The 27,052-nt window shown below is 37.8% G+C and overlaps 1 protein-coding gene across 1 annotated transcript; it reads right to left on the minus strand.

Moving 5' to 3' along the window:
• Positions 1 to 1,588: 1,588 nt before the first annotated feature.
• On the minus strand, positions 1,589 to 26,717 carry Fatp3 (Fatty acid transport protein 3). The gene is made up of 12 exons (XM_028310067.1): positions 26,333 to 26,717; positions 23,262 to 23,496; positions 14,386 to 14,536; positions 11,525 to 11,762; positions 9,890 to 10,124; positions 9,316 to 9,517; positions 8,550 to 8,742; positions 7,119 to 7,197; positions 6,616 to 6,689; positions 5,505 to 5,700; positions 2,800 to 2,890; positions 1,589 to 2,322 (listed from the first exon to the last, which is right to left on the minus strand). Exons 2-12 carry the CDS (start codon positions 23,474 to 23,476, stop codon positions 2,011 to 2,013), a joined length of 1,986 nt encoding a protein of 661 aa, XP_028165868.1. The 5' UTR covers positions 23,477 to 23,496; positions 26,333 to 26,717; the 3' UTR covers positions 1,589 to 2,010.
• Positions 26,718 to 27,052: the final 335 nt, after the last annotated feature.

A 27,052-nucleotide genomic window follows, 5' to 3' on the forward strand; every position in this document is an offset into this window, starting at 1 on the left:
AATTTAAAAGTCCTTAGCCAACTTTTAAATACGATTAGTTCATATAAGTGGTATTTTACTAGTGATACATATATTTCATCATCATTATCATCATCATTTCAGCCATAGGACGTCCACTGCTGAACAAAGGCCTCCCTCAATGACTTCCACATCGCACGGTTGGTAGCGGCCTGCATCCAGCGCCTTCTTGCTACCTTTATCAGGTCGTCGGTCTACCTTGTGGGTGTGGTGGTACTTATATTTATTTTAACAATTTAGTAACAAGCAAACTAGTCGATTAACAATTCAACAAATTACAGCAATTAACTGCGTCTACACTGAGCTGTTTAACAAATTAAAACACGCCATTTCAATTAGGGTTTTCGCGATTGAAAAATCCGCCTGATGGCAATACGTAGACGGGAGGTCCAAATGCTGCAAGATTGGTGGATTTTGACATGACATTGACAGATGTCAAAATCCACCAATCATGCAGCATTTGGACCTCCCGTCTACGTATTGCCATCTGGCGGATTTTTTAATCGCGAACACCCTCATTAAATAAAGGATGTACAAAAACACTACGAGTACAATACTTACATACTGATGGCAGCAGAGTTAAATGGCCCTATATGAATTCAAACCAATCTTTGTGCTTACCATGAGTTTACGTTATTGTGTTCGCTAGCGAATGCGTCAAAAAATCTAAGAAGATTTTAGTTTTTGAACGTAACCGCTAGGGGCGCTGTACAAATGTACAATCTGTCGTGGTCGTACGTACACATGGCCACACTGTTAATTATCCATTTCCGTTTTTGCTCTCGCTCTTATCAAATGGTGATTCTTTGCGATAGAACGAGATGACATGACTGGCAATGGGCAGTTAAGACTGTTGCGGGTACATGGAAGCACACTTGTCTTTTTTCTAACTCCTTCATACTTCATCTTTTTCTATAATTTTGTTTCTGGCACTTTTAAATCACTCTAAGTCTGGGTTGCACCATCTTACTTTGACTTTAACAAACGTCAAAAATCTGTCAAGCTCCACACAAAATACTCCGGTTACCGTTAAATTACGGTCAAAGGTAGGTGGTGCCACTCAGCGTAAAACTTTTTGAGCAAACGATCTTCTTTGCCATCATACAAAAAAGTTCTAACTACTAAGACCCGGTTTTCAACCGACTTCAAAAAAGGAGGAGGTTCTCAATTCGACCCGTATGTTTTTTTTCTATGTTTGTTACGCGATAACTCCGCCAATTATGAACCGATTTGAACAAATCTTTTTTAGGCGTATAGGTAATAATACCTCAGGGGTTGTCCCATTTAAATTTAATAATAGTAAAAACAACCCCCAAGGGTGGAAAATTGGGGATGAACTTTTTTATACGCAATATCTCCGCCGATTATAAATCAATTTGAACGATTATTTTTTTGTTGAATAGGTATTATCAAAATTTTTTAATTTTTTTTTTTTGTGTTCACGCATTTGAAGTCGGTTTTTTTTTAAAGTTATCACCAAAGCAGAGCGGAGCGGAGTAGAGCGGAGAAATGGAAATAATAAAATCTAATTGGTTATTTAAAACAGGGATGTTATGGATATCCGTAACCATAACCGAAACTATCGGATATCCGTAACGGTAACCGATTCAAAAGTTTCGGATAAAGGCGGAATCTAAATCTTAATATTTTTAAATATTTGTTATTATCTGGCATTCCCGGGCATCATCTAATATCTCCGCCTGTTTGTTGTGGCTATGTGATTCGCGCATCTTGCTATTTGCTATTTGAATTTTACCTTTTAAAAATTCTAATTTAACCGTAACCTAAATTATCCGAAACTTTCGGATAATCCGAAATGATTTCATATCTGTAACCGTACTTAACCGAAACCGGTATAAGATTATTCTAATATCCATAACCCTATACATATAACTGAAACTTCATATCCTTAACATCCCTGATTTAAAACACTTCTACGCTCTGCTAGGCTCCGCCTTGGCGAAAATCGGGCTTAACTTTATTCTATATCCATCACAGTCTAATTATACCCTGGACTATCTCGTCATACAATTTAGGGGTTAAAGGAACATACTCCCAAGTCTTTTGGTCTAGGAAATATAAAGGGTCCTTATGTGTGTTTATTGCAAATCCTTGCTCCATTAGTTCCTTCTTCTTCAGTTTAAATGTCACTGTCAAGGGAGGTTCCGGCATTATTCTGACGAAGAGAGGCCTAGCGTATGCTGGGAGAGACGATTTTAGACCTTTAGCTAAGGATGCAAGGTCTACTTTGTTTTCTGGGTCTGCGATAGCTGCCATGCCGGCTTTTCCTTCTACATTTGGTATCTGGAAAAATAGAGAGAGGGTGTTTTTATCACCATGCCTAGATAGGTAGTTTGACTCTCTGGAATCGGAGGTTCTAGATTCAATTCCTATGTAGAACGATTCTGTTAGCCGTCATCCTGACTAATAATGGACGTAGCACACTTATCAACCTGGAAAGGGACCCTAACCGTATCAACTCCAGGCGGTCAGTATTCTTTGTATGAAAGTCCATACTGCAACGCACACTTATCCGCACCATAACGTAAATGCCTCGCCTCGCGGTTGACAGCGCGCGAAAGGCGATGACAGCTCGCAAAAGGCGATACGGTGTTGATCCCTTTCCGAGTTGATAAGTCTGCTGTGAACTATGAAATTAATATGGGACAATTTAAATTAATATGGCTCAAAAAGCGTCTCATAAAGTTAAAACTAGAAATGTGACAAAGAAGAAGAAAAAACAAACAAAGATTAATTTGTGACGCTGTTTCATGAACTTACCTTTACCCCATAAACCACTGCATCCTTGAGTCCAATCAAAGAGCTGATCACACCTTCCACTTCAGCTGTCGATACGTTTTCACCACGCCACCTTGAAGATTAACCACAATTTATTGATTCTAAAGACATAAATAGCTTGTGTCTTAATTTTTGTTTTCCTTTTTTGATTTTGCAAGAATACTTGCATAATATCAGTTTTGGCAGAGTAGAGTAGGTACAGTGACAGCACGTCAACGTAAACACTGTGGTATCTTACGTATTTGCGATAGGGGCGACTTTGCAACGAAAATGTCTGATGTGCTGTCGACTGTACATAAGGGTACTTCTCATTTACACTCAAATTTGATGGTCACACAATAATAGTTCATAAACGGTATAAGTTAGAACAATAACTTTGAAATCAGATGATAAAATATCTATTTAGCTACATACAATATAAATTTTATCGTAATAGAAGCAAAAATAATACGAAAAAATCACATGAAACGATAAAAAACGGGGTGATTTTTCGCGTTCTCATCGTGTCACACCTTCGGTTGCAATTGAACATTTGGTTACTGCATTCACAATTTTCATTCAATTTGTGTGTAGCATATACTAAAATTATCGTAATTAAATATACTTTCCACACAATAGTCAAAAAAATATCTTCTTATAATTATTTTGAATTGAGAAAGCGAAATACGTTGGTCACACGATTTTAGGTACCTAAAATTTTGAGTAATAATACAAGATTGCCGTTAAACTGAACATCAGCAACCAATCACAGTGTTCTATTCGGTTAACGTTAGTCGCGCTCCGGCCATTGGGGAGGTGAGATAGGTCGATCGTCGCTCCGGGAAAAAAATACGTAACTTTTTGTGAATATCCATAGACATACCGTCGCTTGCTTGAACAATATTTTCTACCTCTAAAATTTAAACAATTTAATTGAAACTTTGCCATTGAAAACTTAACATGTTAGACTTATTTGTGTAGTATTCGACTTGAACCGTTAAATTCAAATTTAAGGATAATTCATAAAAAACTAAAATTTTCGTCACCTTCGTGGCATCACCTTCGTGGTGTTTTATACACGAAGGTGATTTTAGGCCACGAAAGTGATTTCTTGCTTTGGTTTATTTTAAAATATAGTGACTGGTGTTTATGTTTTTACAATATTTTAATAATTAATAAATTATACGTGGTAAGTAGAGTGCAGTACATCAATAAATAAATAAGGGTATTTTTGTTATCTGTCTGTATGTCTGTATATGTGACTGTGTATCTGTTTGTAAGATAAATTTAATCTGAAGTTTGAGTTAAAAGTTGTACAACAAAAATACGAGGCCCTCTGGCCTAAATAAAAAATATATTTTTGTTGAGGGACTGATAATCAGTTAGAGTTCTTTTTATTGAGGTACTGATAATCCGTTTTTTGCTTCTTTAGCATTTCAGAATGCCACCAGTATCACCCTTAAAACCAATTGCGTAGAATCTTGTAACTTAATAGGTGACGTAATCGGTAAAATTTTATCTTGTGTTTAAGTAGGTACCTATTTATATTATGTTATTGCTATTTATCTATGAAAATAAGACAAAATATATGTTTTATAAACACTTAAGAGTCATTTACAGTAATAAAGTTTGAAAAAATTATTGCTGTGAAGTACAGAATCACTTTCGTGGCATCAAAAAATTCAAAACGTTAAAGTTTCCAAACGAGACTCACTATTTGCCTGATTTACTGAGAATACAATCTTCATATCAAGCGCTACAATTTTTGTTTACAAAAAGTTGAAATAAGTTAGAAATAAAATTCGCCACGAAGGTGACGATGAGAACCGTGGCGATGAGAAATATCCATAAATAATATGACCACTCCAACTCTTCTCGTGGGTGTCGTAAAAGGCGACAATAGGCTAGTTTCCTAAAAAAAATTTTTTAGTCCATCATGTTTAATATCAAAAAATATTGGACACATATATTTTTATTTGTCAATCTAACAAATAATTACATAGTTATGGTGCGTTGAAGTTGCGCACGACGTCACAACGTGCGGCACTTTTATGCAAGCATTGACGTCACGGGCCTCTTCTTATGAACTTTGGCGCGCTTTATCTCTTTAAATTTTCATTAGTTTGAAAAAGTGAAAAATACGTGTAGAGTATTTTTCGATAAGTTAACTGACGGACTAATTAAAACTCTTGCTTTTTGACCCAGGAAACATCCCTATTAAAAGAACATCAGGACTTCCCAATCCATCTGGCCAGCGTGTGGAGTATACGCCAAATGCTCAATTTTGCCTTTGGTAAATTAGAGTGGGTCATGCTCCTGTAATGGAGACTAAATGACCTGATGAGGATGACGATGATGATTATGTCTTATCTATGTATCAATAACAGCTTTTGGGTTCGTCTTCGAAAAGGGCTACTACTTCAACCTTCCACCGACTTCTGTCTCCGGCCACTTGGATCCAGTTCATTCCAGCATGTTGCCGGATTGTCATCTGTTCATCCTCTTGCGCCGAGTGGATCAGTGAAAAGACGGGGGTCAGTGAGGTGAAAGAGATTGAGATGATGATGATGATGATGATGATGATGATGATGATGATGATGAGATGGGCAGGGCCACTAAAGCTGGACCAGAAAGACCTTAGAGTGGAGATCCCGCAATGTGTGATTTTAAGCAGAATTTTGAAGAATCATGTTAGTTCTTGAACTTACCTGAAAGTATCCCCAGTCCGATCCTTAAAGTAGAAGTAGCCAAAGTGGTCCATCACAAGAATATCTCCAGTGTTGAAGTAGCAGTCCCCATCCACCTTCACGTCTCTGACCATCTTCTTCTCTGAAGCGGTCTTGTCGGCGTATCCAGCGAATGTAAGAATGGCTTTTTTTGGATCTATCTTGCCTAAAAGGACTCCTGTAATAGAAAGTTCAGACAGTAATGTAGAATCATCATTCATCAGTCTATTAGCACTCCACTATTTACTTAAGACTGACTTTTTATACAAATACGCGCCATTTAATATTTTCGTACTCTATTGTCGGCGCTCTATACTCGGTAGCAGGGTTCGTAGGTTTTTATAAATAAAAGTTCATATAGACTAGTAAGACGGTAACTATATTGTGTAAGCGCGAGGATGGGCCTTCGAGGCGTCCGACCGGTATAGTTATGTTATCTTTGACCATAGTTAGTATTTTTTTTATTTTAAATTTTCGCGTTGTTTAATTTAATTAATTTAACAGGTTTTAACGCGATACACGGATAGATAACATTCAATGTTACCTATATTACCTGTATTTGCCTAATTTGTTGGTAATTTGTTCTTATAATTACGTGATAAATGTTGATTATGAAATCTGGGATCTACTCTAATTTTAAGACTTATTTGTTTCGTGTACAAAGTTTATATCTTCATTGAAATTATCCTCATTAAAAGTGTAATAAAATTAAAGTTAGTAACAAAGAATATCAGTCTGATTTTTATTGATTAAATTGATACAGTTCATGACTGATTGTTGATGATATTTTTATTGTCAGGTCTATTTTATCTTTCATTTGTATCTCTACGACTCATTATGTTGTTTACCCACGTTGATACATACGTGCATTATTGTACATACCCAATTTAAGGTTACTATCTATTTGATTGAAGGTTACTATCTAGATGATTCAAAATTGGCCACAGCGGTAAAAATGAGTTTAATTGCTTCTTTCTACATCAAATCCTAAAAAGGTGATTTCAGGTTATGCGTTAACATTTTTATCTGTGATTACTAGTAATTTCTTATCAGTCAGTACCACTTTTGGTTTATAATGTTTTTCAAAACTAACCTGGTTCATGAGGCCCACATCTGATGCACCTTCCATTGCTGTCTCTTAGAATTTCACCTGTGATCTCGTCACATCTGTAGATATTAAATTGAGCGTTTCTTTATAACAGTAAATTAATAAAGTAGTACTAGATAACTATAATAATGATGTAGCAAGCAACATTTCACTAGGCAGGCAGGGCAAGCCTCCCACTAGGTGGAACGACGATCTGGTGAAGGTCGCGGGAGGCGCCTGGATGCGAGCGGCACAGGACCGGTCCTTGTGGAAATTCTTGGGGGAGGCCTTTGTCCAGCAGTGGACGTCTTTCGGCTGAAACGAACGAACGAAGCAGCATTCAGCAAATTGGGGGAGGTCTATGTTCAGCAATAGACGTCCTATGACTGAGATAATGATGCATTCGCCTGATCAAAGGAAAAGATTGATCAAGCAAGGCAACTCCGACTTGCTGTTAAGAATAAAAGCTGATCTTGATTGATACATTTTTTTGTATAAAGACAACTTACTTGACTAAAGTTAATGGGTAGATTGACGACACCATCCGACTGAGAAAACCTATGGCACCCACTTTGGAATCCAAGTTCACTGAAAAAACAAAACAAATAACGTAGGTGATGCGGGCAGAATTATTTTGAATAGATTATGCTTTTTATAATAAGATTTTTTTGGGTCAACTGTAAGGTCTGCAAGCGTTTGAACGTTGAACAAGCAAAAAAATGTCAATTAGCAAAAAAAGACAATACCAAAATTTAAGAGTATAATTTACTTAAACTGCGTATAACTTGTCTCCTGGAAGATCATTCTGTTATTAACCTCTTACATACGGGAAACACCTATTGTTGCCAAGTCAAAAGTCACTCTTCTCAATACGGGTGGCATCTATTGTTGTTTTGTAAAAGACAATCCCATCAAAAACAATACTTGTCAAAAAAACCAAGTCTCGCAACTCAGTTGTTCTACGCTAAAAAGTTGTGAGATCCATGTAATACCAAGTCCAGTCCAGGAAATCTTTAACGTTTTACATAAATTATTGACTTGGCCATCGCACTAAATAATTTAATTTACACGTGTTTTCATGCGATGGCCAAGTCAATATATTTATGTAAAACGTTAAAGATTTCCTGGCCTGGACTTGGTATTACATGGATCTCACAACTTTTTAGCGTAGAACAACTGAGTTGCGAGACTTGTTTTTTTTGACAAGTATTGTTTTTGATGGATCTCATTTATTTTTGTATTTTGTAGACAGCAGTTATGTATCTAGAAAACTGGACCGAAATTGAAAAATTTTACTCGACTTGGCGGTTGCACTACCGTGCCCCCAAATATTTTAGTTTTTCCTTGATTCATACACCAAACACTACTTATATTCCAAATTTGAAGCTTCTAGGTCTGCTAGAAGTGCCTTAGAATTTTGATGATCGGTGAGTCAGTCAGTGAGTCAGTGAGTGACAAAATTAAGTAACTTTGACCCGTTATAATTCTTAAACTACTGGTTCAAATTGAATGAAATTTTAAATATACCGTGTCTTTACAATGCCTGCATAGCTAATGAAAATTCAGCCTTCTAGTTTTATCCACAACGAAGTTACAGGCGGTCGAAAATGGCCTGAATTGCTTTGAGAAAAGGATGGTACGGCCGTGCCGCTTTTTTGCTCGACTTGGTGGGGGCACTGCCGTGCCCCCAGAAAATCACGGTTCCCGACAAAAAACATTAAAATTGCAAATTAAAAGTGTAAAATGCGCTTGTTATTATGCAACTACTCGTACATTAGTTGCAGAATATGTTCCAAATTTCAATACCGTAAGTCTCATACTTTTTAAAATATCTTGATGTAAAGTGGAGCAAACAATTTGACAAGTTAAAATACCCCATATTGAGAGGCGCACTTTGGTTTCGAAGAGCCTGTAGGGTAGGTTAATTCTTTCTAACTCACCAAGGTTACTATTCCCTTCAGTGGCCCCATAGAACTCCAGCACCCTCTGCACTCCGAACCTCTCGACGAACTCCTCCCAGATCTGTGGTCGGAGTCCGTTGCCCGCCATGACCCTCACTTTGTGCGCCCTATCGGAGGCGCTGGGAGGAACAGCTAGCAGGTAGCGACAGATCTCGCCTATGTATTGGGCTACCTGTAAAAGACAAATGGGTGAAAATATTAAAAGTGAGAGGTTTGTAACTCACTAGCATCAGCGTTTTGGTCTTTGGAAACTTAGACCACGATTGATAGATTGGGTTATTCATATTATTTCAGCCATATGACGTCCACTGCTGAACATAGGCCGCCCCCAATGATGTCCATATTGGCCAATTGGTAGTGGCCTGCATCCAGCGCCTTCCTGCTTCCTTGTAGTGCATTAATCTTTGGAAATAGGCAGCGATAAATAAAAAATAAGTGACCAGGACGGTCTCTATTTATACAATTTATAATTAGAAATGTCCTGTCCATAACCATGGGGTCATTTTGTCTCCACTGCAGGAGGACAAACCTCTCTAATTTACACTTCCTATGCCGGCCATGGAAGCCCTGATAAGTTTGAGATCTCATTGTTCGCCAAGTTCTTAACTTGCCTTCTAGCATATTCACGATCTTACCCAATCTAGGAACAACACAAGGTAGGTATGTAACACTTCGTGCGAGTGTCCCATGAAGTCTTTATGATTTGCAGATAAAATGTAATTAATTTATCATCTGTAAATATTACCGTGCACTCATATTTAGCAGCATCCTTCCAGTAATTCGAAGCTGAGAACTTCTTCCTCAGCACCACTGTGCATCCAAGAACCACTGCTTGTCCAGCTCCAAGAACACCTCCAGCTGTGTGATGAAGAGGCAAAGGATCGTAGATGATGTCTGAGGAGTTGAGCTGGGCTGACTTGTGGACACCTAGCGGTATTAGTAGGAACCTGGAAAAGAAGCAATTGTTTTATGACAAACGTTCGCAAACAAATAAAGAGCGCATTCGAATATGATACGAGTAGGTATCTCCCATTTTTCGTCCGCGTGAAAGTAATAATCTGAACTGTATGTCTTTTTAAATCATTATCATCGTCATAATCATCAGGTAATTTAAACGCAAATGGAGGATATTTTATGACCAAATAATACGATCTATCTTTTGGTGTATTCTCTGACTCGACAAGACTGGACAATACTCAATATACACATAATAGTAATCATATATTTCATGCAGAAAAGTTTTAGGTGCAGCAAGGACCATCAGCAAAAGAAGTTCCGAAACGTTCAAAGTATCATAAGTAAGTTTCATTTTTCTTTACCTGATGTTAGTGATGATAGCAGCCTTCGGGAACCCAGTCGTCCCACTGGTATAAATATACAGCAACGTATCTCTGGGCTTAGATGGTTCAGGGTCCAGGAAAGGTTCCGGAGCCATGTCGTTGATTTCAGCCGCTAGAGGCACTGTGTCCGCTATGAGTGGGGCTTCGGACCGCTCGGGGGAATTGAACTGGAAGAGGGGTATGTCCCTGATCTCGTTCTGGATTTGTTTTATTGCTGAAAGAGTAAACATAATTGGATTTAATTAAGATTCAGTTTTGCTTGCAGTTATAATATGTAGAGCCGGCTAAAGATCCTAACTACTCTTAGTTAGGATGTTTAGCCGGATATCGTTTAAAGGTGGCGCTCATGCCGCTATAGAGACAGGAGACCGAGCTATGAGACCGCGACTGCCACTTGATTTTAGACAATATATTAGTACCGTGGTATAAGCATTAGTTCAGCACGGGTCGGCCGTAGTAAGGACAATTTGTTCAGGTGGGGATTCTTAATGGCTCAAACTTGGAGTGCTTGTGGTTTTGTTCCCCAGTCGACGAAGCACATTATGTCGTGCCCTGTGTGCCACAACTGCACGCAGGAAGATTTAATGAAGGCTACAGACAACGCCATTCTTGTGGCGGAGTTTTGGGCTGACGCTGTGTAGGGTTGTTGGCGACACGACAAGAAGAAGAAGCGTCAGTTTACGAGCGAGACAGAGACAAAAGACAGAGACAGATAGGTATCTGTCTTAGGGAAAAGATTGCTGGGCTATCCGAGCAGATCAAACGATTGCGGCTCTTGAGATACATTATTGGGAAGCAGGTAGGAGACCAATCTACAAATTGGTTTCTTAGATTAAGATTTGAAGATCGCTAAAATCTTTGGATTAAAGATCGATTATGGAAATCGGGCGTTAGTCAAATAACGGTTGCAGTCTCCCATCTCGATCTTGTGTTTCGGTTTCCTATCTGGTGTCGCGGTGCGAACCGCCACCTTTACGTCTTATAAGATAATGAACCCATGTGATCTTGACTGTCTTGACGTTAATGTACAGACGACGGCACGCCAACGTAACCACTGTGGGTTCTAGTGCAGTTGTAATAGTGGTGAGTTTGCAACAATAATGGGTAACCTGATGTGCTGTCGAGTATACCAGACTACCTACCTACTATGCCATAGGTGGTGGGGTTGATTACCGCACAATGTAAATAACTATAGATCAAGGTCTTTATGATGTAGAATAACTAAGTACCTATGTTTACATTCTATTGTCTAGTACCAATAATAGCACAAGTTTTGCATACTGTGGAATAGCCGGTGCGGTGTGAAAATGACTGAAGAAATATGTATAAACTTTTCTTGGGAACTGTGTAACAATCAACAGCACTCCTCTACAACAATTATCTTGTAGTCAAAAGTAGACTAGTCTTTTCAACTATAGAATCAATAGACAATAACAAGTCTTACACTCACAATAACAAAATTTAAACAGCTACAAAGAGGTATTTTGTTGTTCAAATATAGTCCGGGACTATTCCCACCTCTCGTTCCCACTGCTGCAACTCCTGTGTAGCCAGTATCTACAGCTTGACCGCCAATAAAAACCCAACCAGTGAAATCAAATAAAGTGTACTCACCATCACTCATCTCATCCCCAAACACCACAGCTTTACAACCAGCGATCCTGAGGCAGTGTATCAGCTGTGCTCCTCTCAGACTGGTGTTCACCAGCGCTGTAGTGACCTTCAGTTTGGCGAGTCCTAGCCAAAGGAACACGTACTCCGGCTGAGTCTCCATGAAGAGGGCTATGACCTCCCCACTCTTGAAACCTTGCCGTTTGAAGTACCACGCGATACGGTTGCTGAATTCGTCGCCCTGGAGAAGATAAGAGAAGGATAGAGAAATTCTTCTCGCTGTAGATAGAAGAGAGAGTTAGTAGAGCAAACAACATTTTAGCTAGTGTGATTTTTTGTCCGCTGTTTCGCCCGCGAGAATTTCGATTTGTCACAGAGTCTTCTGTTCTCTGACTCTCTGTTCTGTTATGTTCTTCTTTTCTTTTTCTTTCCTTCTTGATTGCGCAATTGTGTCCCCCTTTCAAGAACCTGTATAAAACTGATTCTTTGTTTTTTTCCCTGAGTTTCAAACTATCTCTGTACCTTTCATTTAAATCGGTTTAGTGGTTTAAGCACGAAAAGGTTCAAGACAGAGCTACTTTCGCATATCTATAAGACACAAAAGCCCAACATTGTAAGGCTAGTCTTGAGGGTCTGTAGATCCTCGTCGTCCGATCAACTATTGTGATGAACCCTCTCCTACATCACTTATTAGCAGTCGCCCGCGACTTCGTACGCGTGGATCCCGTTTTACCCCCTTAGGGGTTGAATTTTGCAAAATCCTGTCTCAGCACCTACGTTCTAAAAGGAACCCCTTGCAAAATCTAATACTCCTAGCACTTGAAGTTTCTGAGATTTCGTGATGAGTTAGTGAGTCAGTTAGTCAGTGACCTTTCGCTTTTATAGATATACACTCGTAGATTAACAAGAATATTAGTAACTAGTATTGCACTTCAGTAAGTGTCCTCTCAATGTTGACCACAGCTTAAGAGTAGGCGCACACTGTTGATTTTTAGTTGGCCGATAGTTGTGCCCGATTTTAAATTGTATGAAGAATCGGCCAAATCAAATCGGCGTAGTGTGCGCACTCCCATACATGCCCATACTGATCAACTGCCCGACTAAACTATCGGCCGACGAAAAATCAACGGTGTGCGCCTACTCTAAAGTATGACGTTCACTTCGCGTGGGATTGCGTTTATCTGTTTACATACGCTTGGAGATAAAACTCAACATTGTCTCCTTGTTACAGGTTAAGGACCTTTACTTATATCACTATGGTTATTGATACTACCCATAGTGTATATTATACAATAAATCGATAAGAAAGAAGATTTTGTTGCATAATATCGTTATCAATCATATGATTAGAAACTTATCAGTATTATCAAAATAATCCACCAAATTCATTAATGTCAATGTACCTAAAGACCTAGTAATACGTGAGATTGTACCGGCAAGGCTTAACGTGAAATCGAAAATAGAAGATTATTTTTCTTATCAGCTATAAACTATAAGCCGTAGTTATTGTAAACAGGATTGAGTCTGGATATGATGGGATTCTCAAAATCATATAATAATGCAGCATAATGATCCATAATAAATGTACATCAAAGGTTAGTATTTTAAAGGTCATAACATACTATTATCAACTAGGAAAGGGATCAATCGCCTTTCGCGAGCTATCTACCACGATTAATTGCGAAAATACTTTGATAGTCTTTTCTACATAAAATTACTCAACTAAATAACGTCTAAGCAGTTTCATTCAATTAACTATCAATGGTACAGGTGGGGGCTGGCGGGGCGTTTGCCCGGGCCCATTCTTCGGAGGGCCGCTCTCGATACTTCTCTGATCAGCTGACCGAGCAGCAATCAATCAATCAATCAATCAAAACGGCGGGCCGGGGGTTCTGTTTTACCAGGGCCGCGAAGAGAAAAGCGCCGCCGCCGCTCTCGCCCCGCTGCCCGCTAAACTCGAGGCTGAGGCCTTAAAATCAACTGGAGGAGGGGATTGGGGGTTCCCTCGAAGCCAGAGAGGCTCGCTCGAGCGAGCCTCTAGCCTGAGGCGGAGCTGCGGACGAATGTCCAACCAGGACAAAAACTCGCGCCTCCGTTTCTTTGGGATCTGGTGGAAACCGTCGGGTTTTAGTGGGTAGGCCCCGCCTTTAGTGGGTAGGCCCCGCCTTTAGTGGGTAGGCGGGGAGAGTCCCACATAACCCACTGGCCGTCCTCATAGATCAGTGGGTATGCGCAAAGCATTTCCCGATGAAAAAAAAAACAAAGGCACCTCACCAAAGGCGTATAAATATAATCATCGCCAGCACGAACCTCTCTCATTTACTAGACGCAAATAAAGTATTCACAAACAGAGACTCAAAGCACAACGGTAAGGGTGTATGGGACTATTCCCACCTTTCGTTCCCACCGCTGCAACTCTTGTGTAGCCAGAATAACCAGCTTAAGGACATTATATTATTATGTTGACCACCAGTAAAGCCATTTAAGGCGAAGTTCATCGGCAAGGGTGTAGACCAGTGTTCTTCAAACTATGGGTCGCGACCCCCTGGGAGGTCGCGAAGCCTCTATAGGGGGGTCGCGAGCGGTCGTAAAAACTACCTCAGTAAAAAAGCCAGAGAAGTTTAAAAGCTAGATTTATCCGAAATCTAACTATGCAAATGCATAAATGTTGTATAGATTGAAGAATTCGGTCCCTACAACATCTTTGTAAAAGGCATGAAAAAAAAGCGAACGGTCGGGGGGTCGCAAACATTTTTTTCATGCAAGGGGTCGCGTCATGAAAAAGGTTGAAAAACACTGGTGTAGACTACCGACTTCTATCAATATGCCTGTTTCAGTCTAAAGGTATAAGAATCCTATCTCACCTCTCTAAATGTCAGTGCCCTATTCTCCATGATGAACGCCTTCTTCTCAGGAAACTGCTTGGCCACCTCCGCCCATCTGGACACCACAGTTGTTCCGTTCTTCTCCCAAACCCATACTTGGAACATGGTCTTTAGAAGAACTCGTAGGCCTCTGTGAAATTGAATAGGTGTCATTGTAATACAGCTGGTTATATTTGAACGTCCGTTAAGATTTTCCAAAAAGGTTTTTAGGCTGAGTTTCACCACCTAACTTTTACCGTAACTATAACGATAACCGGTGTTTTTGTATGGAGTTTGACAGATTTTTGACGTTTGTCAAAGTTAAAATAAGATGGTGCAACCCAGCATAATAAAAGTTTTGAAGTACAGTCAGCGTCAAATAGTTCGTGACACCCAACGTAGCCAAAAAGGTCACAACACAATCATCTTTGTTACATTTGGATTAATAATATTTGGATAAAATATAAGGTTGTGTTATCAACTTTTTGGTCTCTTTGCGTGTCACGAACTATATGACGCTGACTTTACTTTCAAAACTAAAGTCGTATTACTGTCGTATCGTTTTAAAATGCAGATGAATGTGCTAATTTTTCTCGATCAATAGCGACGTGTTTCTGAGAAGATTTTTATAGCGCTAATAAAACATGTTTTGGAATAAACTCCTACTGCATTATGTGCATTTTTCTTTCTAATCAACAACGACCGCTAGGTGTGTGTGTAGGTACGTACACGTGACTGCGAATTCGTTACCAGGAGAGCAGGACTCGAAGATCTTTGTATACTCTCTCGATGTATGCATCGTAATAATTTAATTTACCACACAAAGCCATGGCATTCCGCTAGTGCATTGGTTCCCTAACTTATTTAAGACGCGCCCCCTTTCGACCATACAAAAAATTCCGCGCCCCCCCTCCTCCAGTCAAGATTATTTATTGGTATCGAGCAGTCTGGAATGCATTCTCTCAGCGGTCGCAGGTTTTTTATACTTAAGTACACAGATGGCTCGCGCCCCCCTTAAAGGCTGGTTTTAGTGTCACGCGGACTGTCAGTGCGGATCGCTCCGCACAGCCGATCTGTATGAACTGCTATGGAGTGGAACTCTAAAACGCTCCCTAGAAGTTCATACAGATTGGCCGTGCGGAGCGGGTCCGCACCGGACGGTCCGCGTGACACTAAAACCAGCCTAAAGGTATTTGTGCCTCCCCTGCGCAAAGACTTATAAAGGGGGGCGCACCCCCCACTTTGGGAACCAATGTCTAGTCTGTACACGTGACTACGAATTCGTTACCAGGAGAGCAGGACGCGGCAAGGTCTTAGCACTTACTCTCACGATTTAAACTGCGCGTCCGCCGGTATCGTACGATACGCCATAGTAAAAGGGAAGAGTATGACGTCTTCATAAAAATTGCTTCAACGAACGCTAATGATTCTAAATAATTACTTCTTGTACATTCAGCGTCAAATATTTCATCACGTAATAGACCCAAAGTAGCCAATTTGACAGCACAACCTTAACCCGGCGCCAATGACGTGAAAATAATTTCAAAGACGATGACCCCGGGTCATATTGACCCTAATTTCATCGATCACTTTTTAGGAAATTGAACAAGTAATCTTAATTTTAATTACTGTCCATGTATACAGTGTGAGTCACGTTAAAGTGTACATATGAAAAAAGATGAAACTAGACCTATTTTTATCGACAAAAAGGAGGTCAAAATTTTTTTTAGATTTTTTTAAAAAAAATTATAGAATTTTTTTTCTTCCAATTACTTATTGTAAAGAAAACGTAATAACTTTTAAACTGAGCGGTATATCCTGATAAAATAAAAACAGTAATAATGCTAAATAACAGGCAATACTTAAAAAATACATAAAATACATAAAATAGGCCAACAAATAATAAAAAATTAAACTTTTTGAAAAAAATCTGCTTTTAAATTCGTGTTTTTTTGGTTATTTGATAAATTTCTCCAAAAAATGCCCCTATAACCGGTGGTTTTTATTACTTTGTATTATTTTCTATCGTATTACCTTTGTAAAACCAAAAATCGCATGTCTCTATCCCTATCACAACGTTTGCAATGATCGTTTGAACTAAGCCTCTCCGGGCGCGCCATTCAACGCTTCGTTAACAACGAAACTGAAAATGGCTCTAGATTTGTTATTTTGATAAAGACAAGTTAGATTTCAAATAAAAACAAAAGATTTCAAAGTAAAATAAGCATTTTAGTTAAAATTAAAATTGTCTCTAACTGTAGCGGAGAAAAATGTTGTGGCAGGCCTTTGTTCAAACGATCATAGCAAATGTTGTAATAGGGATAGAGACATGCGATTTTTGGTTTTACAAAGATAATACGATAGAGAATAATACAAAGTAATAAAAACCACCTGTTATAGGGGCATTTTTTGGAGAAATTTATCAAATAACCAAAAAAACACGAATTTTAAAGCAGATTTTTTTCAAAAAGTATCATTTTTTATTATTTGTTGGCCTTTTTTGTGTATTTTATGTATTTTTTTAGTATTGCCTGTTATTTAGCATTGTTACTGTTTTTATTTTATCAGGATATACCGCTTAGTTTAAAAGTTATTACGTTTTCTTTACAATAAGTAATTGGAAGAAAAAAAAATCACTTGCGTCTTTTCACTTTTGTTGTCATTTTTACGTTCTGGCTATTACAGTCTGAAATTCTTTACTTTCGGAATCGGACTCTTCTAGCAACGTTTTATTCTTGCTGGGTCATTTAACAAAGACATTTTGACTAAAAACTTAAAAAAGAACAACATAAACTAGCACTAAACACAAAATAAGCGAATAAAAGTAAGCCACAAAATCACCGCGCCACCGATGACGCCGGGTCATAATGACCCGTTTTAATTTGAAGCCTGTGTATCTCGCTACGCAAGCGGAGTCACACTGAGTTAACTAACGGAATGGACTTAGGGAGGTTGTATCTCCAGCTATACGAACGCTCGAACCACAAAATGGACGCAAAAAAAAATTATGAACGTTTGAAAATGCCTCGGGTCAATATGACCCAGCGTCATTGACGCCGGGTTAAGAGCGTTTACGCCGTTTGGCGCAAAAACAGTACTTTTTCAACCCGTTACAATCATTAACGGGCTGGAAGACGTAGCGTGGGCAGGCCTCCTACTAGGTGGACCGACGATCTGGTAAAGGTCGCGGGAAAAGCCTGGATGCGGGCAGCGCAGGACCGTTCATTGTGGAAAACCTTGGGGGAGGCCTTTGTCCAGCAGTGGACGTCATTTGGCTGAAACGAACGAACGAACAATCATTAACCAGTTACATTACAAATATGTTATAGGCATAAATAATTAGGCAATTTTGTCGTCTAAACAGTTAGTTGAGAAAATATTTCGATTAGTATAGTATTTAAGAATTATATCAAGATAAGTCCACACAGGTTTTCAAATTTCCACTTTAGCGTCAGTTTACAAGCTGAAATTTTTATAAAAATACTGTGAAAACGATATAACAAACATTTATATCCTATAGCATAGGTCCTTAGGCAAATAGTTAGTTGAGAAAATTCTTAGATTTAAGCATTTTACAATAAGAAATCACAAATTCAAAGAACGTGAAATACCAAAAAATCAAAGTGATTTTTACACCATTATTCTTCTTTAATTCAACATAAAAATAGCTTAATATAATAAAATAACATCTTCTTTAAAATATTTACTTTGAAACGATATATAATTCATCGTTATTGTTTTTATATAAACATTTGAAAACTATTAAAAAACGCCGCGCGCGAATCATTTCCAATGATGCCCCTTGGAACGCCGCGTTTCGCGTAAACGCTCTTAATCGAGTTGTATCAAAGACGTATTGCGAACTTTTTGGCTACTTTGGTTAGGTTTAAAGAACATTTATTTCTCATTAAAAACATTACAGTCACTTACATGAGAAATTAACAAATTTTATGTAGGTAGATTTACAAGTTGTCCAATAGCCAGAACAAGCAGATGTACCTCTGCGGGAACCGTCCTAACAAACCTGTACTTACGTGAACTTTGTTGTACATACGTATGGATGTCACGAACAATTTTTACGTTGAATTTTTACGTTCCAAAATAATGACCCTGATCAAATCAGTGACCGGACTTAGTAACTATTCACTGACTCATAATGGGTAGATAGTATCAGGAACCTAACAGTAACAACGCCATTGATTAGTAATTAAATCAAAAGCTTCTGTCTTCTGCAAAATCTTGTGCAAAAAAACAAAGTTTCAGACGTGAAATACCAAATAGTTTTCTGTACTATAAATAAGACGTGTAGTTCCGTGTTCCGGTGGAGTAGGGACACTCCCAGTCTTTCCGTGTAAGTCATAAATTGCGACTAAGGGCCAAAATATTAGGCCTTCTCAATTCGTCTGGACTGACTTGGAGATAGTATAGTAGACCAAACCCTTTATTAACTATATTGATGACAATGATGCGTGGTCAGTTTAATCTGCACATATTTGATGTACTTGAATTTGGTTATTCTTCTTACCGTTAGATAATTCCTGGCAATTAGTGGTGACTGAGTTTGTTCCTGCGTTTCTTCTCAGCACTTGCCATAATTATGTTTGTCTCGAAGCGCTGCAGCGCGCTGGTAGGGCCCAAAAGATAAGGACACATGTAAAGTGCCCCATAAGGGCTACCTTTTCATTTTTCTTTTTAACTACATTTTCACGTTCATAAGTGCCACTTGTGGTCTAAACTGAATAAATATTTTTGATTTTGATTTTTGATTTATTGCCTAGTAAATTAGAGTTTAGAAAAGGACGCGAAAAGCACCTGGATGCGGGCAGCTCAAGACCGGTCGCTGTGGAAATCCTGAGTGGACTTGTTCAGAAGGAACGAATGAAGTTAGATTGGAGACTAAATGACCTGACGATGATAAATATTTTGACGTCGGCTAGTTCAGTGATTCTTCCCACAACAGGTTCGTCCCACTGGGACGAAACACTGAATTCAAAAAAATATAAAATATGTTTTTCGTTCTGGATTCGTCCCATTTTATTTATTCTTTAACATAATGAGATTTAGTACCGTCAGAAAGTCAATGAAATAAAAGAAAACATGAATGTTAACAATGTCTGTATTTAAAAGGAAATCAACATAGAAAATCTAAAAAACCTGTTGTGGGACGAATCACTGAACTAGCCTTGACGTCACTTTGTTTATGGTTAGGATACTCGACCCGCCATATTTAAACGATTTAATTAGTACAGTACCTCTCGTATAAATATGGGTGTTATGCACAGTCACATAATAATACAAAGGACGTATCCATACTGCTAAAATTAATGATAATTTATAGTCAGACTAGCTTTTGCTCGCAGCTTCACCCGCCTGAAATGTAGTTTGTCACAGATCGTCATAAATTATGTTATTCTGAGTTATAAACAGTGACATCGTAAAGTTTCATCAAAATCCGTTCAGTAGATTTTGCGTGAAAGAGTAACAAACATGTTGACATCCAGACATCCATACAAACTTTCGCATTTGTATTATTAGTAAGGTAATGTTAATATCAATGCAAAAAATGTCCTGACATTTCTTAATTCCACATAAATAAGTTAAGGTTTTCAAAATTAAAATAGTTCTTCTGATAGATAAATTTTCAACCAAGCCTACCTAAAATTATGCTCTATGATGTTTTAAAAGACTGCCAGACTTCAGTTAATATGCCATTATTGAGTTTTAATTGAACAATCAATAGTTGATTACCTAAAGCGCAGACAAGATTAAAAATTTAATTAGCAGTTGGTAGTAAAGTTCTGTAGTTCATCGTTGTGTTACTCTTAGACTGGGTTGCACCATCTTACTTTAACTTTGACAAACGCCAAAAATCTGTCAAAATCCATACAAAAAACACCGGTTATCGTTATAGTTACGGTCAAAGTTTGGTGGTGCAAGCCAGCCTTAGTCTTAAGGACTCTAAATACCAAGCCTGCCGACAGCCCAGTGACCTGGTGCCGGCGGCTTTATTTCAAAAGAATCATTCAACGTTATTAATTATTAATTATTCATTGGGGGAGGCCTATGTTCAGTAGTGGACGTCCTATGGCTGAAATGTTGATGATGATGATGATTCAACGTTCAACAACATGTCAAAAGTGGACGACTCTAGTCGGCGAGTCGGCGATTTGGAGAGTAGACTGCATTAGATAATATGCAACAGTTCAAGTACAATACCAATCTAAAAGACTAACGTCAGTATTCACAAACATTACTATGAGCTCTCACAGTGCGCGTGGACGCACAGGGTAACACACGAACCAATCACAGAGCTCTATTCAATGTAATGCGTTCGATTTGCTGCTTCACTTAGCAAGCATCGTTTGTGAATACGGGCGTAATATCACAGAATAATAATAAGTACTACGTACAGAAGTTTTACTTCGCGAAGGTATTTAAAAAAATGTATGCTCAATATCATTAACAATATGGTGTAATTTAGCCTGTCTCAAGAGTCAAGCACCATTTTGTTGACAAACGTCAGTGATCGGCACTGCGCCGAAGCTATAGGGCTGACTTCGGTAAAATGATGTGACGTGAGGTGCCAAACTGCGGAAAATGGCGGAGGAAATACATGATTTAGCATGAATTATCATGAATAATATTAACTACTTATTTACCTCTCAGTGTCTTGAGGCAACTTAAAAAAGTAAATTCTGTGTTTTTATTATTATTTAGGCAGTTAAATACTGCACAGTATTTAGTACACAATTTTCTTTATTATCTTCCATCATACCCAAGAATACGCGTGCGTGAGTCAATGTTCGCTCGTATGTGAGGCCTTGTCGAATAGTATCCTGTAGGTGGGCCATCGTGCGTGTTTTGTTTTCGATGTAAACTCGCGGAGATGAACAGGCCTGGTAATATCAAGAAATATTTCTAGATTTTTCTTCTAATTGTGTTATCCCCCTAACCGCATCAAGACCGCGGCCGGATAGACCCTATTACGACACAAGAGGTGTCGAGCGCTTAGCGATAGCTACGATTGGATGATTGGCCGCGCTACGTAGCTGCTGTCGTCACTATTTGAGACATTTGCGAATTTTTGCGCATGTTTTTCTATTCGTCGTTTCAGCCAAATGACGTCCACTGCTGGATAAAGGTCCAACAATTTTCATAGCGACCGATCCTGCGCTGCGCATCCAGGTACTTTCCGCGACCTTCACCAGAACAACATTTTTTCTATTATTATTTAATACGTTATAATAATATTATTTTAACACTAGCGGCCGCCCGCGACTTCGTACGCGTGGACCTCGTTTTACCCCCTTAGGGGTAGAGTTTCGTAAGGATATTTATTTATTTATTTTAACCAATGATGATAGATGGCGCTTTTATAGATATTTCTCACATCTTTTCTATTTATTGAAAAGTTTGTCACATATCGTCGTATAAGTATGTTATTCTGGGTTATAAACAATAATACTGTAAAGTTTCAACAAAATCCGTTCAGTAGTTTTTGCGTGAAAGACATCCATACAAACTTAGTAGTAGGATTAGTAGGATTAAACCTATAACTGCTTCGGGAAACAATTTGCTGAGATGAAGTGTACGAGTATGTAGCTTATGAAACTTATTTTCACTACAATAACCTACTCGTACCGATCCTTGGGAAACTTTAAATCAGGGCAACTTCAAAATTGAATGCTTAATTAATTAATTGTTGTAGAACGTACATAAATTTAAAAATTTACAGTTTTGTTAAATTTTCTATGCAACCCAAGACCAAAGTACCAGGCGGGCATAAACGCAAGTAAAAATAAGTCCATAAATATCCAATTTTCTCAATCCCTTCCATAGTTTTCCACGCAACCCGAGACTGCGTACCAAGCGATCATAAAATCGAGAAACACGGTTGCGCCTGCGGTTATCAGAGGTCACCCGCGGTGTCGGCTGTCCATTGTGATTCCAAGCAAAGTCCGAGTGTTCCGTTGCGGACAAAACATTGTGCGACACGCGCTGTGTTGATGTTTTGAAAGGATCGGACTTTGGATCGGAAATATTCTACAAGCAACTTAAATTAGTAGTTAGTTCTAAGTTTTGATAATAGATGGCGTTGTATTGAAATTGGCTCGCGGTGTGAAAGTATTGTTTTATACGTACGAGTTTTATCTTTACGTAATACTTTGTTAAGTTAAACTGTTATGATGCTTATAGTGACTTAAGGAAGTTGTTACATTAAGTATGTAACATTACAAAAAGTAACTACAATGTACCCACATCTCAGAACTCATAAGTTATAACTTACAAGGTTACCTTGGCTGTAACCGTAAAAATAAGTATTAAATAACATGATGCTACATTTACATCAATGCATACTGAATACTTTTAAATAAAATTATGTCGAAGTTTCCTTAATCACTCGTAATTTTACATAAATACAAATTCAATACAGGAAATAGTATGTGAGATTTCAGAAACAAATGGAGGATTTTTTCTTCACCCCTACGCTGTCCAGACGGGTTGTAGAGGCCTGATGATCGCATATAATATGTTCATTGATCGCCTCTTATGACGTCGGACTTACGGAACTATTCCCACCTCTCGTTCCCACCGCTGCAACTCCTGTGCAGCCAGGATCTGCAGCTTGACCGCCAATAAAACCTCAACCAATGAAGGTAAAGTTTGTCTCGGATAAGTCATTGGAAGTCTAGTCTAGTCGCAACGAAATTAATTAGAATTTTAAGATTCCAATCTTACTTTAACTTTGACAAACGTCAAAAATGTGTCAAACTCCATACAAAAAACACAGGTTATCGTTAAAATTACGGTCAAAATTAGGTGGTGCAACTCAGCCTTAGTTAGGTATAATGTAAAGAAAAGAGTAAAACACTTACAAAAAGTCCCTGGACAGCGTCTTCCTCCAAATATACACCCACTGGTACCTATCCCCTGTCATCAGGTACGTCGCAACTAAAGCTACACCCCCCATAAGAGTGGGGCAGCCTCGTACAACGTACACCACGGTAGCGCATACTATAGCGATGGATGCTAAGATCAGGCCCCGTCTTCTCTCCGCTTCTTCGAATCTTACGCCAGACTTTTCTGTCATCCTGGTACGTGCATTGGATTCTGTGGACAATGTAAAAGGAGTTTAGAAATACTTAAGGCAAAATATTGTACTACGAGAAATAAACTAACACTCGGCGTCTAAGAAATATCACTTCTCGCGACAGACACTTTCAAACGTTATGCATCCCCACTTTCCACCATTGCATCCTCTTGAATCTCTCTATCTATTAAAAAATCGCATCAAAATCCGTTGCGTAGTTTTAAAGATCTAATAGGGACAGAAAGACAGTGAAGCGACTTTGTTGTATATTATGTAGGTATGTAGTGTGGGTAACAAGTAGAATCATGTCTTACGTATTTATTTATTTAGATATGCACATAATACTGATTTACAGTGGCGGACTTAATTCTGGGTGGTATTCTCTACCAGTGACCTTAAGCACTTAGTCATTAGAAACCAAAAAAATATTTTCTTTAATAAAGGATAAATAATTGAGTTAAAAAGAGGTAGGATACCGAATTTTAAATTTATTAAAAACTAAGCAACGATCGAACGAACGAACGAAGCAACTTTACATTAAAATAACGTGATCGACAGACAGAATACCTTTCTCACTTTTAATATTAGCACTCGGCCATGAGTTAATGACTTGAAGACTAATACGTGTATGATTAGAATTTAGATTACATAGTTAAAAGTAACGAAGTTATAATGAATCAGAGTTACAAATTGAATGATAGAGTTACTCGTAGGCCCAGTTTAGTTAAAATATAACCAATAAGATAACCAATTTTCATGTTACCAATGGTAAAAAAAGCCAAGTTTATTAAGTATCGTCCGAAAAACGCATTTTACTGATTAACCACTGTCATTTGATATAAAAACAATTGGTTATTTTAACAAAGGTTCAAGAAACTGGGTCTTAGCGGAAGATTTTATCTCTCAAAAAATGTATCAGTAAAGTGATAACTGACTAATAGTGGGTACTAATATTATTATCGTGGTTGTTTACAAGAGATTGAGGTTTGTTCACGCAAAAACTGCTGAATTGTTTTTGAAGAATCTTTACAAGGTGAAGCGTAATAAGGTTTTCAAATTTCAAATCAGTTCTGCTATATTCATTATTTCACAGTTTTGAATAAGGTCAAAAAGTCTCTGAAAAACCTTTCATATTTTATAATAATCGATTAAAAATAGATAGAAAGATAAATAAAATATACCGGAATCATGGTTTATCTTTGAGAGGACCTCTTCTAAGAGAAAATCCTACATTAGAGCATAGATCGAAAGTCTAACGCCCGTATTCACAAACGATGCTTGCTTAAGTGAAGCAGCAAATCGAACGCACAGCGTTGAATAGAGCTCTATGATTGGTTCGTGTGTCATTCTGTACGTCTACGGGCACTGTGAGACCTCATTGTAATGTTTGTGAATACGGGTATAACTCTATAACCATTGTACCCATTACATACATTGCTAAATTTTATTAGCATAGGTACGAATAACAATATTATACAATGTACCGTCCTCCATTCAATTTGATAAGTAATTTGATCCACTTGGTAGCTCGGATCAAACTCCATCACGAGCCCTAGCTCTTTATGTCATACTAGGTTTTTCCCGTGGTTTTACTCGCATGGAATTTAGTTTGACTGACTTGACATTTAAAGATCTAATTTAGCTAAGTAGGTCAATATCGTTACAAATAGCCTATATGCTATTCTGTTGAAAGAATAATATTGTTCAGTTTCATCAAAATCGAGTCTTGTTTTTGTGTGAAAAAGTAACAGAAATCTATTCATTCATACTTATTCTTCACGAAATTGACATGTAAAATATTAGTAGGATTAGTAAAATGTCAGATTTCAGCTGACCACAGCTTACGAAACTATACCCGGAAATAACAAACCTTCGTGTTTTAAGTATGACATATTATTACTATCTGAACATAATGTCATTAGGTCATTAGGTCATTAGATACTGACAAGGATGAATATCGCGAATTTGTTACAAAGTCACTTTTTACTACAATCACGGGAACACATACACGGCAGTACAAATACCAACCATATAATGGAAATATGATCGGAAATAGTAATTCGTTCGTTCGTTCGTTTCAGCCAAATGACGTCCACTGCTGGACAAAGGCCTCCCCCAAGGTTTTCCACAATGAACGGTCCTGCGCTGCCCGCATCCAGGCTCTTCCCGCGACCTTTACCAGATCGTCGATCGGTTAAATAGTAATTAAGTAACCTTTTAAACTTTAGTATTAAAAATTGTATGTGATAAAAATAATGAAGATATTATGAAAACAGAAAACAATCTTTCAAAACATAAGTTTCCAAATTTATCCAAAACCTTTGAAAAGTTCATAACAAACCTGCTCTACAATGATATTAAAGATAATAAAATGCAATAAAAATAACTGCAAAACAAATTTGAATCGATAATAATTATAATGAAAATGTGTATCACATTATTGTAAGTCATTTTTTATATTAAAACACTGTATTTTTTATTTGGCTCTACCAAGATTCGAACCTGTAACACAACTCGTGTTTACACGGCATGCAAACCACTAAATCAATGAGGCATCGTATTTTTTTAATTCAAAATGTTTCATGACCAAAGGTTAAGGAAAGTTTTACACTATCACAATACCAAAATCTAAATCTTATTATGTAATTAATCCAACTTAAGATAAGTAAATAAATAATTTCATTACATATCTCACAATCGAATGCAAAACATTAATTTTACTAACCCATCCTTATCAACTCATCTCTGATAAAACAATAACCAATTCAGTATAAACATAAACATGCATTTTATGCAGTTCACTTAACCCGTTGAACTTCAGTGACTTCACAGAACAAACAAAATTAATAAACATACCTTAATTAAAATCGTTGTCAAAAATAACGTCGCGATACCGTTATTTTATTCAAAACAATCGCTAGTGAAGGGACGTGCGGTCCTCACTGCTGTAGAGTGCGGACTGAATCGGCAATCATGTAGTCTCTTGGTCAACAATAAATTAATAGTGATGTGTGTTGCGCTAAAAACGGTTATTTTTTGCGTTGTTTGCCGCAAGTGTTATGAAGAAACTGTGGCACTGGAAAGAATGCATCTGTATTCCAAGATTACCTTTATTGCTAAAACTTTTAAATATTTTTGTAAGTCCAACAAAAACCTTATTCTTTGTTGAAAACGCCGATAATTTTATTGATGGTTTGTAAATTTCAAATGCTGAATCTGTCGCAAGATGTCGTATTTTCTATAACTATATTTAACTTTCTAGATTGTGCTCGAAAGTTGTGTGTTTCAATCTCTAATAATCCCGGGTTATTATCATCAGAATATTCATCGTGATATTAAAAAATGTCTGACACCTACGAGTAGAATGGGTCTCAAATGACTATTTAGTTAATTATTTCTGGTCTATATTCATTTTTGAAATTTGCTTTTATTTAACCTCAATATTATGGTAAAAGATAAGACTGATATTGAAGGATTTTAAGCTTGTTTTATTTATTTTAAGACTAATAATGTTCATCGTCTAGAACTAACCTAGGCGTTGTCTTTATATCTAATCTTGCAGTGTAATCAATCAGT

This window comes from Ostrinia furnacalis, unplaced genomic scaffold, assembly GCF_004193835.3.
Source record: "Ostrinia furnacalis isolate ACB-3 unplaced genomic scaffold, ASM419383v2 OfSCF2877, whole genome shotgun sequence".
Lineage (NCBI taxonomy): Eukaryota > Metazoa > Arthropoda > Insecta > Lepidoptera > Crambidae > Ostrinia > Ostrinia furnacalis.

Bases quoted from the DNA above. Each gene is read 5' to 3' on its own strand.
- Fatp3 (XM_028310067.1), bottom strand. From the start codon at position 23,476: ATGACAGAAAAGTCTGGCGTAAGATTCGAAGAAGCGGAGAGAAGACGG. The intron at 5,701-6,615 runs GTTAGTTTTGAA...TTTCTATTACAG, and splicing joins ATGTGGGCCTCATGAACCAG to GAGTCCTTTTAGGCAAGATA. The intron at 2,323-2,799 runs GTAAGTTCATGA...CTATTTTTCCAG, and splicing joins CAGTGGTTTATGGGGTAAAG to ATACCAAATGTAGAAGGAAA.